This window comes from Pongo pygmaeus, chromosome 2 (genome assembly GCF_028885625.2).
Source record: "Pongo pygmaeus isolate AG05252 chromosome 2, NHGRI_mPonPyg2-v2.0_pri, whole genome shotgun sequence".
Classification (NCBI taxonomy): Eukaryota; Metazoa; Chordata; class Mammalia; order Primates; family Hominidae; genus Pongo; species Pongo pygmaeus.
Window position 1 is genome coordinate 151,047,104 of NC_085930.1, and position 17,888 is coordinate 151,064,991.

A 17,888-nucleotide genomic window follows, 5' to 3' on the forward strand; every position below is an offset into this window, starting at 1 on the left:
ACTAGGTAACATTATCTTCAATTTGGCAGTTATGATTCCTTATGTTTCTTTATACTTCTACTACATACATATGTATCTATGAATAATACATAGTATTGTTTTGCAAGTTTTGAAACATATACATGATATCATAGAGAATATATTATTTTGCAACTTATTTTTATTTCTTTCAATATTATATTTGTGAGATTCATCCACGTAAACATGTGCATTCAGTTTTCTGGATATATAGTATCCCATCTATGGGTATACAATAATTTATCCATTCTCCTGCCGATAAACATTTAGGTGATTTCTAACTTTTGCTATTATAAACAATGCTACAATGAACATGCAAATGTGTCCTTTATGCAAGTGAATGTTCCCTAGGTTAAAAGTGAAAACTGCTGGGTCTTAGGGCATGTACTTTTTTTTAAAAAAAAAAACAGCCTTACTGGGCTGGGTGCAGTGGCTCACGCCTGTAATCCCAGCACTTTGGGAGGCTGAGGCGGGTGGATCACGAGGTCAGGAGATCAAGACCATCCTGGCCAACACAGTGAAACCCCGTCTCTACTAAAAATAAAAAAAAAAAAATTAGCCAGGCATGGTGGCAGGCGCCTGTTGTTCCAGCTAGTTGGGAGGCTGAGGCAGGAGAATGGCATGAACTCGGGAGGTGGAGCTTGCAGTGAGCCGAGATTGCATCACTGCACTCCAGCCTAGGTGATAGAGCGAGACTCTGTCTCAAAAAAAAAAAAAAACAACAACAACAACAACAAAACAGCCTTACTGAGGTATAACTGACATATGATACACTGCATATATCTGAAATATACAAGTTAATGAGTTTTAACATACATAATTAACCATAAAGCCATGATAAATAGGATAATCACTTCCAAAACTTTCCATGTCCTTTTGTAATCCGAATCCTCCTAATCCAGGCAACTAAAACTCTGCTGTCACCATAGGTTACTTTACATTTGTAGAATTTTATGTAAATGAAATAATATAATGTGTATTCCTCGTTTGTCTGGCTTCTTTGAGCATAATTATTTTGAGAGTCACCTATGTCGTGTGTATCAGTAGTTGTTTCTTTTTTATAGCTGAGAAGTATTCCACTGCATATGTATCCAAGAATTTGTTTATCCATTCATCTGCTGATGGGGATTTAGATTATTTCTAGTTTTTGGTTATTACATATAAAGCTGCTATGAAGATTCATGAACAAGGCTTTATGTGGATTTAAGCCCTCATTTCTCTTGGGTAAATACCCACCTATAAATGGTATGGCTGGGCCTTATGCTATGATGTATGTTTAACTTTTTAAGGACTTACCTACATCATGATAGCCCACCAATGGGGGGAGAAAAAAAGAACCCACTAAACTACTTTCCAAATTGGTTTTATCTTTTAAATTATGACTGGCAATATAGGAGAGTTCTAGTTGCCCTATATCATTGTCAACACTTGGTATAATCACTCTTTTAAATTTAAGTCTTTCTAGTCTGTACGTGGTAATATCTTATTTGGTTTTAATTTGTATTTCCCTAACAATGAATGATGTTGAGCATCTTTTCATGTGCTTATTTGCCATCCATATATCTTCTGTGGTAAAATATCTGTTCAGCTATTTTGATCATTTTAAAAACTGGGTTGATTTATTAAGTTGTAAAAAACTTTTATATAGTCTAAATAAAAGCATTCTGTTGGATTTATGTTTTGCTAATATTTGCCTTTTCATTTCTGTAATGGTGTCTTTTGAAGAGGGTTTTTTTTTTTTTAAATTTTGATGAAGTCTAAAGTAGCAATTTTCTTTTTCTTTCTTTTCTTTTTCTCTCTTTTTTTTTTTTTTTTGAGACAGGGTCTTGCTCTGTTGCCTAGGCTGGAGTGCAGTGGTGTGATCTCAGCTCACTGCAACTTCCACCTCCTGTGTTCAAGAGATTCTCCTGCCTCAGCATCCTGAGTAGCTGGGATTACAGATGCCTGCCACCATTCCTGGCTAATTTTTGTATATATATTTTTTGAGATGGAGTCTCAATCTGTCGCCCAGGCTAAAGTGCAGTGGCATGACCTCAGCTCACTGCAACCTCTGCCTCCCAGGTTCAAGTGATTCTTCCACCTCAGCCTCCCAAGTAGCTGGGATTACAGGCACGCATCACCATGCCTGGCTAATTTTTGTATTTTTAGTAGAGACGGAGTTTCACCATATTGGCCAGGCTGATCTCGAACTCCTAACCTTGTGAGCCGCCCGCCTTGGCCTCCCAAAGTGCTGGGATTACAGGTATGAGCTACCGCGCCCGTCCCTAATTTTTGTATTTTTAGTAGAGACGGGATTTCATCATGTTGGCCAGGCTGGTCTCCAACTCCTGACTTCAAGTGATCCACCCGCCTTGGCCTCCCAAAGTGTTGGGATTACAGGCATGAGTGCCCGGCCTTTTTTTCTTCTTCCCCTGTCCCCCAACCCCGCCTCCATCCCTCCCCTGGCCTTTTTCTTTTCTTTTTCCTTTCCTCCCTCCTGCTCCAGCCTTTTCTTCTTTTCTCTCTCCCTCCCTTCTTTTCTTTCTTTCTTCCCTTCTTCCCCTCCTTCCCTCCCTCCCTCCCTTCCTTTCTTCCTTTTCTCTCTCTTTCTTTTTTTGACAGGGTCTCAGTCTGTCACCCAGGCAGGAGTGCAGTGGTGCAATCATGGCTCACTGCATCTCTGATCTCCTAGGTTCAAGTGATTCTCCCACCTCAGCCTCCTGATTAGCTGGGAGTACAGGTGCACAACACCATGCCTGGCTAGTTAAAAAAATTTTTTTTAGTAAAGACAGAGTTTCACTTTGTTACCCAGGCTGGTCTCAAACTCCTGGGCTCAAGCAATCCTCCCGCCTTGGCCTCCCAAAGTGCTGGGATTACAAGTGTGAGCCACGGCACCTGGCTGGAAATTTTCTTTCAGACTCTCTATGTGTTATTTAAGATCTTTACCAAATTCTAGGTTATTAAGATTTTCTCCTAAAAGTTCTATAATTTTAGCTCTTACATTTATGTCTTCGATTCATTTTGAGCTAATTTCTATAGAAGATGTAAGGTAAGAAGTTGTGGACTTTTTTTTTGCATATGGTGTCTAATTGTTCCAACACCATTTTTTTTCTTTTACACTAAACAAGTTCTCAATATATACAGAACGACTTTTAAATTAAATTACATTATTTTTTCTTATTACTCACCACTATACTAATGGAGACAGCACCATTTGTTAAAGACATTATCCCTTCTTCATCAAATTATCCTGGCACATTGTTGTAAAATCAATTGACCATATAGGTTTGGGTCTATTTCGGGACTCTAATTATATTCCATTGATCTATATGTCATCTTCATATTAATTCACACTGTTTTTCATTACTCTAGCTTTGTAAAGTTTTGAAATCAGGTAGGGTAAATTCTCCAACTTTGTCCTTCTTTTTCAATTTTTTCTGGTTAGTCTAGAGCCTTTGCTTTTTAAATAAATTTTACAACCAGCTTATCAATTTCTACAAAACAGGCTGCTGGGATCTTGATCAGGATTTCTTTGACTGTATAAATCAAAGCAACTGATTTCACTGACATCTTAACAACAGTGAGTCTTCCAAAAAAGTAAAAAAAAAAATTACGGAAGAAAATTCTTTTAGTTATGTGGGCAGGAAGATTCAAAGAGGATCTACAAATGGAAAATGTACAGAACCACTGTTCAAATTTAGGTAGGAATCAGGGGAAGGAGTTCAAATCCCAGCTCTGCCACTTATCTATGTAAACACAGGAAGGTTACTTGACTTATCAGGTGAGGAAATAACACCCACCTCTTGGGTGATAGTGAGGGTTAAATGCAAAATGTGTTAGTGCCTGGCACATTGCTGACACTAATTAAGCAGTTCTCTTCAGCTAGTGGCCTGCCTGTTCTTCCTACTTTTGGGATAGTGAGACCAAGAGGTTCAGTGCCTGGGATATATATAGAGGAACGGTGCTGTCAGCACACTGACTCCTGGGTGCATGATGCTGCTTCATGCTGGCACTAACTTTTTTTGAATCTATGCTATAAAGCTGGTTATTCCAGGAATATCTTTGGGGGCACATTCAGATATTTAGCTGCTGCTTCCTTTTTTTCCCCCTTCTCTGACTTTTTTTTCATCATCTTAGCCAGTTTTAAGTGTATGGTACAGTAATGTGAACTGTATGCACATTGTTGCGCAACAGATAGGTCTATTTTATATATGTAATTTAGTTGTATTCATAAAGTCCAAATTAATATACACATTTAATTTTCAAATCTTTTAACTGTAACTAACGTAATATATATTTAATCTCAGAAACTAAGTGATTACAATGAAAATAAAGCTCTGAGCAATGAAACTCGGGAGAAGCAATGAAAATTCTCTATCAGTTTCATGAAAACATATGTATGCTCACCAAGATCTTGCATAATTTTAATGTGATATAAAACTACTAAATTCTCAGCAGCCCCTTCTCAGTTTCTCCTTTTAATCTCTTTGCAGATTATACAATAAAAAACAGAAGAGATTTTTTCTCTCTGAAAAGTATAACCTAAAAAAATTTAACTAAAACATAAAAAGATTTAGTTTGTTCCTGATTTATAGTCACTTTCTGGTTAAATATAAAAAACAGACAAGCCTGTGTATTACTTTACAATATAAATTACGTTGAAGACATTTCAAGTATTAGGATATTACCTCCTTTTATTCCTATGATGGTGCCTCTAAGGCCAACTGGAACTGAGAAGTTTTCTCTCACATTTACAACACGGTCAAAAAGACAAAATTCTGCATCCCGATCAGGAATGACTCCATGTTGCTGTTCTAAAGGCTGAAGAGAAGAAAGCTATTAATTATAATAAACAAAAAAAAATTTTCATACTTATATACTGAAAACAGTTTTGTTCCTTCCATGCATTCAAAGTGGAAGCAACAACTCTGAATTCTTTGATAGGAAACTTACTCTGTATAGCAAATGGGGTTTCACTGTTACTCGTACCTTCTTATTATTCTTTCTTTGCTGAGGAAACAAAAAAATTGTTATATTTTTAAAATATAAAATTATAAAATCACTCAACTACTCACTACTTCCACATGTCTGAATTTTAAAAAGCCAAATGAAGAGATTAATTTTTAAAATATTTAAAGTTCTGCAGCTGCAGCAAGGAGAAATAAACACATATAAAATGCCTATAGCCTAAATTATTATTTAAACATTTTTTAAAGTAAAATTTTTTGCTGAAGTATAAGACAGCATGCGGAGGAAAATGCAAAATTATAAGTATATAGGCCAATGAACTTTTATAGTGTATCTATGTATAACTATACCTGGTTCAAGAAACAACATTGCTAAGCACAACACAAGAAATCCTTTCCATCTCCTCCCAGTTACTACCCTTTCCAGAAGTAACCTTACTTCTAACACAAAAGATTACATTTGTCTGTTTTGGCCTTCATATAAATGCGATCCTATTCAAATGTCTTTTTTATAACTATAAAAAGAATTACATACAATGGCCAACAAAGATGTATATATTTTTAAAAAGTATCAAGTACTGACCTATGACAATACTATGAATTTTGTGGCCACTTATAAAAATTATGGTGGCATTCATTTGACAAAACTCTTTGCTTTGAATTTATTGTAAATTTCAATATTAGAATCTTTTCATTATCTAAAAAATGCTGGAAGAAGACTTTTCTCCTATCTTTGATAATTGCTAGTTCTGTGAACTCACACTTAACTACTTTAGGCATCAGCCTCCTTCCATCTGTAAGATGGACACATTACCTGTTCTACCTAATAAAAATGTGAGAAAAATTTATATCCTTTATAATTTATAAACTACTATTCATACTAAAAAAATTTAAAGTTAATTCTTATCGAATTTTAAAAATTACAGCAGTTTAATTATATGGCAGTCACCTCTCTTTAAGAACATAGCTTATGGGAATAAGTACAAAAGGACACAGAACGGATCCAGGCTATAGAATCCATAAACTATAGGGTTCATGTATCTACATACTATAAAATGCTCAAGCCTTTAAACAGTGTCTATCTTCTTTTGTTATGAGACATTTCATTTATTCTTTCAATGAATATTCACTGAGATCCATTTGTGTGCTATATATTGATTAATCTAGGTGCTGGGGATAAAGCAGTGAACTGTTCTCTTACTCTAGTTGAGGGAGATATACAAGAAACAAAATAAGGAAGATATACAGCATGCTAGCAGCTAAAAAGCCTAGAGAAAAATGAAGCAGTTAAGGAGGACAGCAGTAGGGGAAGACATTACAATTTTAGTAGAGTGAACAGTGAAGGCCTTAATGACAAAGTATCTGTGCTCTCAGCCCACAGCTGACTAGATGCACTAAAAGACTACAACAGCAAAAGGAAAGACTATGAAGAGATTTAAGGGAACTTTAAAAAGCAGGCACAGTGGGGTATTGCATATCAAAAAACAACCCATATGCTCTAAGACATTAACAGGCATTACTACACGATAGCATTGATTAGGGGACATGGATCAAAACTGATTCATCAGGCAAATGAACAAGCTGGGTAATGTTCATAATAGGCCCAACCCATATCTAATGTATGAGAAGTCTGGGGACTGGCTACTCAAAATGTGATCACCTAAGAGCTTATTAGAAATGCAGAATCTTGGCCAGGTGAAGAGGCTTACGCCTATAATCCCAGCACTTTGGGAGGCCGAGGCGGGTGGATCACCTGAAGTCAGCAGATCAAGACCAGCCTGGCCAACATGGAGAAATCCCGTCTCTACTAAAAATACAAAATTAGCCAAGCATGGTGGTGCATGCATGTAGTCCCAGCTACTCAGGAGGCTGAGGCAGGAGAATCGCTTGAACCCAGGAGGCGGAGGTTGCAGTGAGTCGAGATTGCGCCATTGCACTCCAGCCTGGGCAACAAGAGTGAAACTCCGTCTCAAAAAAAAAAGAAAGAAAGAAATGCAGAATCTCAAGTCACACCCTAGACCTACTGAATGAGAACTATATTTTAACAAGATTCTCTGGTGATTTGTTTGTATCTGAAAGTTTGAGAAGCACTGCTCTAGAGGTAGAACCCAGAATTTTATTCTAATTTTAACAATGAGGAAATAGAGGTATGGAAGGAAAGTTCTGCCAGTAATTTTGATAATTAGCAGAGTTTGGAAACCATGTTCCAACAAGAAAACTGACTCTTTTTTTAAAAATTTTTTTGACACAAGGTCTTGCTCTGTCGCCCAGGCCAGAGTGCAGTGACGTGATCATGGCGCACTGCAGCCTCAAACTCCCTGGCTCAAGTGACCCTCCTGCCTTGGCCTCCCGAGTAGCCAGGACCACAGGCGTGTGCCACCATGCCTGGCTAATTTTTTTATTTTTTGTGGAGATGTTGCCCAGACTGGTCCCAAACTCCTGACCTCAAGTGATCCATCCATCTCCCAAAGTGCTGGAATTACAGCTGTGAGTCACTGTGCCCAGCCAACTACTGATACTTTTAATGATGATCCTGCATTACTAAGAAAAGTTTACATGATCTTCAGAATTACAGTGTTTTTTAGTTTTTTTCTCCTTTTATTGCCCTAATAACATAATCCTGAAAGAAAAAAAAAAATCACTCATAACTGCACCTCCCTGACACATTAACAGGTTTAAGAAAACTCCTATATGCATATATGTATGATCATATATATGATTATATATAATATATACTAAATGATATGGAGTTAATATATTAAATGTTTATATATAAATATGTATTTATATAAACATTTAATTTATAAACATATAAATTTAACACACATATATATAAAATGATATGGAGTCTTGCTCTGTTGCCCAGGCTGGAGTATAGTGGCACAGTCTTGGCTCACTGCACCTCCACCTCCCAGGCTCAAGTGATTCTCCTGCCTCAGCCTCCCGAGTAGCTGGGATTACAGGTACCCGCCACCACGCCTGGCTAATTTTTGTATTTTTATTAGAGACAGGGTTTCACATGTTGGCCAGGCTGGTCTCAAACTCCTGACCTCAGGTGATCCGCCCGCCTCGGCCTCCCAAAGTGCTGGGATTACAGGCATGAGCCACTGCACCCAGCCTATATGCACACATATATTTTAAAATGTAATCAAAATCATAGACTAAAACGTTGTATATGTATCTTCCATTTGTAAAGTAAAAGGAAAATGTGTGAAACATTTTAGAAAGCTCTGAATCCAAATGGGTTAAAATTGGGGGGCTTAAGGTTTTAAACATTTGTTAACTGGAAAACTCACCTCAAAAATGATGCTGAACAAACTGATTTCACTCTACATCGAAAGGCAATTAAAAAGAAATACAGGCTTTCTATCCTCAGCTGAAAATAAATGACCTTTCAAAAATTAAACTCTTGGCTCTGAGACTTATATTTTTTCCTAAAGAGAAAAAGAGTCATCTAGTGGTGATTTTCTAGACTATAATCACAGCTCTTCAGTGTGTGATAGGATAATTTAAATAATAATTAATAAAAGCATCTAAGCATTATTAGGCATTAATAATAGCTAGGCATTATTAGAAGTAGTTTACTCAGTATTAACTCAGTTAATCTTTTTTGAGGACACTCTGAGGCAGGTACTATTTCATTCTAATTTTACCAATGAGGAAACAGAGGTATGGAAGGAAAGGTTAGGTATCTTGCCTAAGGTTATTAATGTTGAAAAACTGATTCAAACTCAGGGTGTTAGGGGAAACAGCTCCAGAGCCCAGTTCTTAACTTATTCTGCGATTAGTTCGAACAAGAGAATGCTGTATTGGCAAAGCAACAGCATTTTAATACAAAGGGCACATCTGTGAAAAATGAAATCAAAAGTTGAAAAAGGTAAATAATCAATTCATTTTCTATAGATAAAACATGCAACTCTACTATAAAAGTCTACTCCTTAAAAGAAAGCGAGACATAAGAAATAGGAGAGATTGAGGGAGTTCAAAAATTTTTAGTAACTCAATGAGTGTATGAGTAAGAAAAGTACATTTTAGGCCAAGCACGGTGGCTCATGTCTGTAATCCCAGCACTTTGGGAGGCTGAGGCAGGTGGATCACCTGAGGTCAGGAGTTCAAGACCAGCCTGGCCAACAAGGCAAAACTCCGTCTCTACTAAAAAATACAAAAATTAGCTGGGCGAGGTGGCAGGTACCTGTAATCCCAGCTACTCGGGAGGCTGAGGCAGAAGAATCACTTGAATCTGGGAGGTGGAGGTTGCAGTGAGCCGAGATCGTGCCACTTCACTCCAGCCTGGGTGACAGAGTGAGACTCTGTCTCCAAAATAAAAAAAACAACAACAAGAGTATATTTTAGAATTGATTGTCAAAAGTCAATTAAATTTTTTTGTTCTATAAAAAGATGAACTGTGTCTTTAAAGAATGTAGTTAGAGGCTGGGTGTGGTGACTCACGCCTGTAATCCCAGCACTTTGTGAGGCTGAGGCAGGTGGATCACCTGAGGTCAGGAATTCAAGACCAGCCTGGCCAACATGGCGAAATGCTGTCTCTACTAAAAAATACAAAAATTAGCTGGGTATGGTGGCAGGCACCTGTAATCCCAGCTACTCAGGAGGCTGAGGCAGGAGAATTGCTTCAACCTGGGAGGCAGAGGTTGCAGTGAGCTGAGATCATGCCACTGCACTCCAGCCTGGGCAACAGAGAGAGACTCTGTCTCAAAAGGAAAAAAAAAAAAAAAAAAAAGAATGTAGTTAGAACAGGAAGAAATAGGGGATTATTAACCTTATTCTCAAACTTTCTACTGTAACTAAAATCACAAAATATTAATTCTCAATATTGGAAACACTACAAGGGCATAAAATTTAAATACTATGGCTTTTGTATGTTGAAAATCTAATTTTATAAGTTTATAATTAGTTACGATGGCTAATGTAGCTATTAACATATTAGTGCTATACAATATAAAGTTGGCATAACACTATTGGCTACTAAAAGCTACTATAAATGGTTAGAACTTTTTTAAATTACAGGATTATTTGATACTAATTAGAATCACTAAGTATATGTTTTATTTGGTTGAAACACAAATGAATTATTTGTAAAGTATAGTCCATTTAATTCCAAATCTCATCAATAATCTTGGTTACTGAAAGTTAGTACCTTGCACTTTTCGACTTCTTCCTCAATTTTCTCAACAATAGCTGCATCCAGAATTTGTAAATCACAAGAAGAACGAGATAAAGTACTGACAGGATGTCCTTTTAGCCAAGTAATAATTTCTTGAACTTTCTCAGCACTAAAGCAAAAACAATAATTTTTAAAATTTGATTAAAACTTTCTCAGGGCTATAAATTATAAAAGACATCAAACTTATATAACTAATAATTAGTCACTGAACTTAATCGGGACTAATTATAAATCTAATATAAATATGGACATGTTACCTCTTAGTAATTAAAAGATACACAAAAAGATTAGTTTAAAAGTATTTGTTGATATAAATGAAAGAAAATTTGTTAAGCTCTTAAAGCAAAAATGAAACCATACAAAAAATAAAAAACAAAACAAAACAAAAAGAAGTAACAAGACACGCCTGTAATCCCAGCACTTTGGGAGGCCAAGAAGCATGGCCTGAGCCTAGGAGTTAAAAAAAAAAAATTAGTCAAATGTGGAGGCATACGCCTATAGGCCCAGCTACTCAGGAGGCTGAGGTAGGAGGATTGTTTGAGTCCAGGGAACCAAGGCTGAAGTGAGCCACGTTTGAGCCTCTGCATTCGGGCAAGAGAGTAAGAACCTGTCTCAAAAAAAAAAAAAAAAAAAAAGTAAAAGGAAATTCTTGACAAACCAGCTGCACTTGTCATTGAAAACACTCAATTGAACTATGAGGTAATAAATATCATAAATCTTGCTTACCCATTCTCATTTTCTCCAGGCCAAATGTCATCTTCATAGAACACATCCTCTTGGCTATTTTTGGCTATATAACTAAATAGTTCTGGAGCTCTGGTCAAACAAACAAAAATATTGTCTTAAAATATATATGGTTAACTTCAGATAAACTTCCTACATAATAATTTCAGATCCTAAAGAGACATATAAAGTTTATTGAGGACTACTATAATGTTAATAAGGGATATTATTAAAAGCGATAGAAAGTGTAAGACTGGTAAGTCAGAGTACTCCTAGACCCTAAAAAAACTCCCACTGGCTAAGGTTCAAGTCATAAACTTATAATAAACTTCAATTACTGACTCTACCCGCTTCTATTATAATGACAGCTGATAGACAAAAATGGTATCTATAGGTTAGTTTTCTAATTTTCACAACAAAACTAGAGCACTCCACAATACAACAAATTAAAATAGATTAAAAGCGTCTTCTGATAATTCTCAAAACTCCATTTCTTTCTGAAGAGTGCAGGACTTTTGGATACATATAGCAAATTGAACGTATATGCTTATCTTCCATCCCTCTCCCATCCATTAAAATGACAATATAGTATAAAAAAGAGCATAGACCTAGAGAGACAGATGAAAAATGAAGCACAGTATCTGGTGGCATATATAACCTGTTAAAATTTGAGAGACTGGAAACTGGATGAATGAATATTATCTGATTTGACAGACAGGAATAAGTTGAATCCTGAACTACCACTGGGGGAAGTCAATAAGAAGCAAGTTGATTTAAAACACAGAACACTCTTGAAAAGCTCAGGAATTATAGGTTCCAGGTACATTTGAAAGTGTGGGGTGAGGTTTAGTAAGATTTAAAGTTTGTATAACAAGCAGTTATACTGTCATGTGGTTGCCTGCCTACCACCCCAGCATATGACCTGTAGCGTATATTTTAGAGAGGTCAAATAGATACTCTAGCCTTGTGTATACCAGTCACAGGTATACACTGTGACTTACGGGTGAGGAAGGCATAAGGAGGAGAGGACAGGTGTTATACTGAAAACAGGGAATTAATGAAAGCGTAAATACTATACAATGTGTCACTAGGAAGCATAAGGTCTCTAGGAATGGACTCTGGGATGGAGATAAGCATGCAGGAAGTTTAGTAGGGAGTGCTTGTTTGATCAACACCTGTGGAAGGGAAGGGAGAGGAAGAAAGCAGAATTGGGCACAGGAAGAGGCTGGGCTGTGACCAATTCTCAATGAATTCCTTGGACAGCCCCACAAAGATCTCAAACAGGGATGGCCCTTCAGACTTGCCATGAATTGGGGCAATCAGAATGTCTGGGCTTCTACACCTCCTTATAGATCAGGCATTGATTTGTGGCTGTTGTGGGAAGGGAAAGTAACCTTAGGTGAGGCAGTTCTCCTCACCCAGGCAATTACTAAAGAGGGCTCACAGCTGAGGGCTGCCAGAAAGCAGCATTCCTGCTGCAAGGGGATAGGCCTTTCAGTCTTGAAAAGTGGTCTGTGAGGTGTATCACAGCATCCACTTGGTAATGAAACCTTCTTTCCCTGGTTAACTTCCAGAATACTGGCAATCAGTTTAATCTACTACATTCATATCCACTGTCAAGGAAAAGGGTGGAGGCCACCTCTCGGGGAAAGAAAAGATAAACATGCAGGTAGTGATACTAGGAGGTCCTCTGTAGAAACAGGAAAGTCCCTCCTGATCCACCTGATAAACCCCACCTAAGTACACTAAATTTCAATCAGCTATTTAGTGCCTCATTCTTAAATATAATTGGATATCAAAGATCACCAGACAAGAACAACAAAAACAAAACTTTAACATTCAAAGAGAGACTAAATCAAACAGGAGGAAAAAAGGCAATTAGAGAAAACAGAAAACACAAAAAATAGAAGGAAAAATCCTAGAATTATCTTCAGAGAAATAAAGATATTCCACTCACTGTAAGAACACGATGCTATATATAGCCAAAGAATAAGGACACACTTTAAGAAATTAAAGTGATTAAATCAAATGGAAATTTTAAATGATAAACAATAAAGTTGAATGAATTTCCCAGAGTAGAACAGAAGTATAACAATACAGGAAATGGATGAGGAGAGATAAAACTAAGAGGATTAATCCAGAAGGTCTAAGATTTAACTAAAAGGATTCCCAGAAATAGAAAGCAGGAAAAAAATAGTGAGGAGAAAATTATCAAAAAATAATACAAGAGAGTTTCTCAGAACGGAAGGGCATCAGTTGCAAGCCTGAAAGAGCTGAACAGGAGAAGGGAAGAAAAAAGATCCATACCAAGGCACACATCCTTACATTATTAAAAAGCACCAGTAAAGGAAAGGTGCTAAAAAGATTTCAGAAAATGAAAATAGATCACATACAGAAATTCAGAATCAGAATGGCACAGGATTTATCAACAGCAATATGGAAACTAAAGGAGAATGGAACAGTGGTTTCAAAATTCTGAGGGAAGGGCAGGTGTGGTGGCTCACACCTGTAATCCCAGCACTTTGGGAGGCCGAGGCAGGCAGATCACTTGAGGTCAGGGGTTTGAGACCAACATGGTGAAACCCCATCTCTACTAAAAAAAATACAAAACTTAGCCAGGCATGGTGGCAGGTGCCTGTAATCCCAGCTACTTGGGAGGCTGAGGTAGGAGAATCACTTGAACTGGGGAGGCAGAGGTTGCAGTGAGCCAAGATCGTGCCACTGCACTCCAGCCTGGGTGACAGAACGAGAGTGACTCAAACAAAGCAAAACAAAAACAAAAACAAAATTCTGAGGGAAAATAATCTCCAATCTAGGATTCTACACCCAGGCAAACTATCAATCAAGTGTAGGAGAAGAATAAAGACATCTCCAGACATGCAAGTTTTCTCAGGAAGCTACTAGAGTAAGTGCTCCATCAAAATGGAGATATAAATCAGAAAGAGTGAGGCATGAAAGTCAGAAAATGAAGGAATCCTATATGGCAGACTGGTGAAGAAAATTGAATTCCTAGGATGACAGTACCGGGAAACTGCAGAATGAGAGCTGCACAACAGCCCTAGAGAGCAATCAGTTCAAACTGAAGCGCAGGAAGACACAGGTTTTAAAAGAAGTCTCCAAGAGAAAAATGGAACTGAGCAATCACCTGATCTGTTTGACCACAGTGTAAACAGCTATGGCACAGAATTTGTTACGTGAACACAGATAAGAAGCAAATGAAAAAAGCAGCAGAGAAAACAAAAATGTGTACAAGAAATAAAATGTAATCTTAATACTCCATAGGGTCCAACTGTGAACATTTACTTCATCATAAGGAAGTAAACCTTTAATACAGATTTAATAAAAAATCTTGATAAAAGTTTAGTGAGAGGGGAAATATGTGTGTGAGGGAATCCAGAGTGGTGGAAGTCAAAGAAAGCTGAAGCTCAGGATAGGAAAGCCACTCACAGCAGAAAATCCATAAATATGTCAAGTTGAAAAATTAAGAAAAAGTAGTTTAAACATGACCTTTTAAAGAAATAAGAAAGTGAACAGAAGAAACAATCTAAATTTCCAGATGGTAATATGGGATTGAATTGTGTCCTGCCCCACTCAGAAGTTATGGAATGTGACTTTATTTGGAAATAGGGTTTTTAGTAGAGGCAGTCAAACAAAATGTGGTCATTAGCATGGACTCTGATCTGACTGGTGTTCTTACAAAAAGGGGAAATTAGGACACAGAGACAGACATACAGAGATGAAAGATGATGTGAGACACCCAGCGAGAACATCACATAAACACGGAGGATTGGAGGGATGCATTTACAAGCCAAAGAATATATAAGGCTATGAGAAGGTAGAACAGAGGTGCTTCCCTAGGTGCCTTCAGAGGGACCATCATTGTCCTTCAATATCTCGATTTTGGACTCTTGGTCACCAGAACTGGTTGAGACAATAAATTTCTGTTGTTTAAGCCACCCAGTTTGTGGTACTTTGTTACAGGAGCTAGCCTAGGAAACTAATAAAGAGATCTTCAAATATAAGGTTAGAAACCAGTGGAATAATGGAAAGAACATTAAATTATGAATCAGATGTAAATATACTTCCTGTAAATCTTTGTCACTAGTAACTCAGTGAATCTTGGTACTTGGCTTTCTCACTTTTGGTATGAGTTGACTTGCTGATTTCCTAGATAATTTCAGCAATAAAATTCAATAATTCTAAGATAGTAACCTGTGCAGCTACATAGTTCTAAGAATCAGAAAAAATCCACTATGCTAAGAGCTTTGTTTATCCATATCAGTTCTCTCAGTGCTGACATAGGTATGCAAAGTAGTGAACGATGTATGATAGTAAGTTAAGAAAAATTTTAACTAAAGAGGGCAATTCTCATTATATATTTTCTTTTTAATAATATGGTATTTTTCTACTCAATTTTAGCTAGTGGCTATGATATTCCATGATGCAAAATTAAGTTTACATGTAACATATGCCAGATTTTACTAATGGAAATATTTGTCCTCTAAAACTAATGTCAGCAAGGCAAAATAAACAGTATTTTCCTAAGATTTTGGATGACTACTAGTATCTTATTAGGTACTTACCTCTCTAAGTACTCTGCCAGAAGTTGTTCTGCTGCAGATGAATACATCCATTCACTTCCAACTTTCTTAGTATATCCAGGTACCTCCTCATTTTTCTTGTTGAATTTGAGATTTAAACCCACATTTGCTTTATGGTCTCCATGAGGGCTGAATTTAAACCACACATGCGCACACGTGCACACACACACACACACACACACGAGTTTTAAAATGTCGTTCAAGGAACAAAAAGTTTTGCTTTCAATTCTTAGAAAAGCTCAGTTTTGATTATTCTTCTATATTTTAGTTATTATGGTTATTTCCAAAGTAGCAGTAATTGAAAAACTAGAAGAAAAGCTTCAAAACCCAAGTTAACAAAGCATGTAAATAAATTATGTAATTATAGAGGAAAATGAAATAACAAGATGCAAGGAAATATACTACTGAGGTTCACACACACCCTCTGATACCTTTTTTCAAGGTTCAATTTATTAGCTGCTAAAAAATAAGAACTGTCTTTTCCAACCACCTAAAACATGTGCCATTCAGATGAAAGATTACCATCAGAGAAATTTATGCACAATTTTAAGACAATCCAGAGCAATTAATAAGAAAATAAATACTGAAATATTAAGCATTTAATCTTTATCATTTAATTTTTCTCCCACTTTAAGTAAATTTCTCTAACATAAACTTACTTTCTCCTAGATCCTCTTCCAATAAAAATACTTCCTGTAAACCTTGAAACAAGGTATCCACTCACTCCAAGGCGACTGGCCAACACATATCCTGGGTTGTACTTTATAGAATATTTCTTTAAATATAAAAACAAAAAGGTCAATTATGGAAACACAAGTTTACATTAAATGTTATTTCTTTACCTTTAAAATCTGGAGATAATCAAGACATCACTAACCATTGGATTGTGGCAATATAAGGATTTTCACTTAGATCCATTTCCCCTTTTTTTTGAAAGGATCTGTAGGCAGAATTTTTCTGCTCCTCTCTCTTTCTCCTTAAAGGACAGAATTCCCAAGGATGGATAAAAGGGGGGAGGAAATATACAGTTTGTGAAACTGTCTTAAGAAATAAACTCTACTGTAAGTACTAAATGGCAAACTCCACAGGCAAGTTTTTTGTTTGTTTGTTTTTGTTTTTGTTTCTACTAATTTTCATATTCCAAGCAGGGCCTAGCAAAGTACTTGGGACAAAATGAGGCCTCAATAACTATTAGATTGAATTAAAAAATAGGTACATCATCAAAATTGTTGCTACTGAGAAAAACTAAAAGTGTCCTTCATATATGGATATAAGTAATATTCTTTTCCCCTAATATTTACTATCATATGAAAATATACAAGCATGTATAGACCCATAATTAATACAGTCAATGAAATGTAACCTTAATTTATATACTTAAGGGAAGAAAACACATTGTCACATTAAAAAAAAAAAAAGAAGTAACAGATCATATAATATTTAACCAGGGAGCAAATGATTCATGAATCCAATACTAACTAGGATAAACTACCATATACTCCTAACATCATGTACATAACAATAAAACATACTTAAGAACATAATCAGATTTAGCAATAATGTAATACAAATCAAGTATGCTTTCCAGAACAGTTCAAAGAATTAAGGCAGTAGGTCTCAAATATAAGTAGCAACACTTTTCTAACAGGCATTTCGAAATGTGTAGAGGCATATTTAATTACAATAACTGGCATGGGCTACTAGCACTTAATGCCCTTGAGCCAAAGATGCTAACTGTCCTGCCATATACAAAACAGTTTTATTTAATACATAACTGTCCTGCCCAAATTGCCAATAGTATTCCTTTTGAGAAATAATAGGTTTTGCTATAATTTAAAATTCATTAAAACCATCACAAACGTCCTAGAAAATATAAAATAAGTAGCTGAGAATGTTGTGGTAGAAAAAGAAGTCAGCTTGAGTGAAAGTTAAACGTATGTAAAGAGAAAGAAACCAAACTGGAGAAGGCATGCCCATCAACACTGTACACTATTATACAAGAGGACAAGCTCTTCTAGATCTAGAAAAAGCCAAGGATGAAGGAACACAAGTTATTTAACCTTCACTGATTCCCAGTACAAAGCTCCAGCTACTTTATCTAATGAGCCACTCTCCTGGTTTCATGACTGCTGTCTAAATTTGTTCTTCAAATGGCACCAGATGGTAAGATTTTAGGGATGACTGCCTTCCATACATAAAGTTTCCTCATGGGTGTACTGATACATAATGCCTTAAATTCATTTCACAGGATATAAAGCTTTATATTTTACTATTAGTGGAAAAAAAAGGCTAAGTAGCAATAGCTGGTTGATTGTGAATTAATTTTAGCTAAGTTAATTATCCAACCAATCAAGAAGAACAAATGACAGATATCAGAACCTTCCCTCTATTTTAACAGGAGAAAGGAAAGCCACTGGA

At 36.4% G+C, this 17,888-nt stretch overlaps 1 protein-coding gene across 16 annotated transcripts in view; it reads right to left on the reverse strand.

The window, feature by feature from the left end:
* The window catches only part of XRN1 (5'-3' exoribonuclease 1), a 134,368-nt gene that overhangs the window by 53,410 nt on the left and 63,070 nt on the right, over positions 1–17,888 (reverse strand). For all 16 annotated transcript variants that reach the window (XR_008501468.2, XM_054480703.2, XM_054480708.2 and 13 more), the window contains 6 exons: positions 16,130–16,245; positions 15,453–15,599; positions 10,873–10,962; positions 10,120–10,255; positions 4,951–5,007; positions 4,686–4,818 (listed from right to left, as the gene is read on the reverse strand). Coding sequence is in view for 15 of the 16 variants with exons in the window: in XM_054480703.2 (XP_054336678.1) it covers positions 4,686–4,818; positions 4,951–5,007; positions 10,120–10,255; positions 10,873–10,962; positions 15,453–15,599; positions 16,130–16,245 (679 nt within the window). In the remaining variant the exon portion in view is untranslated. The remainder of the gene's footprint in view (positions 1–4,685; positions 4,819–4,950; positions 5,008–10,119; positions 10,256–10,872; positions 10,963–15,452; positions 15,600–16,129; positions 16,246–17,888) is intronic.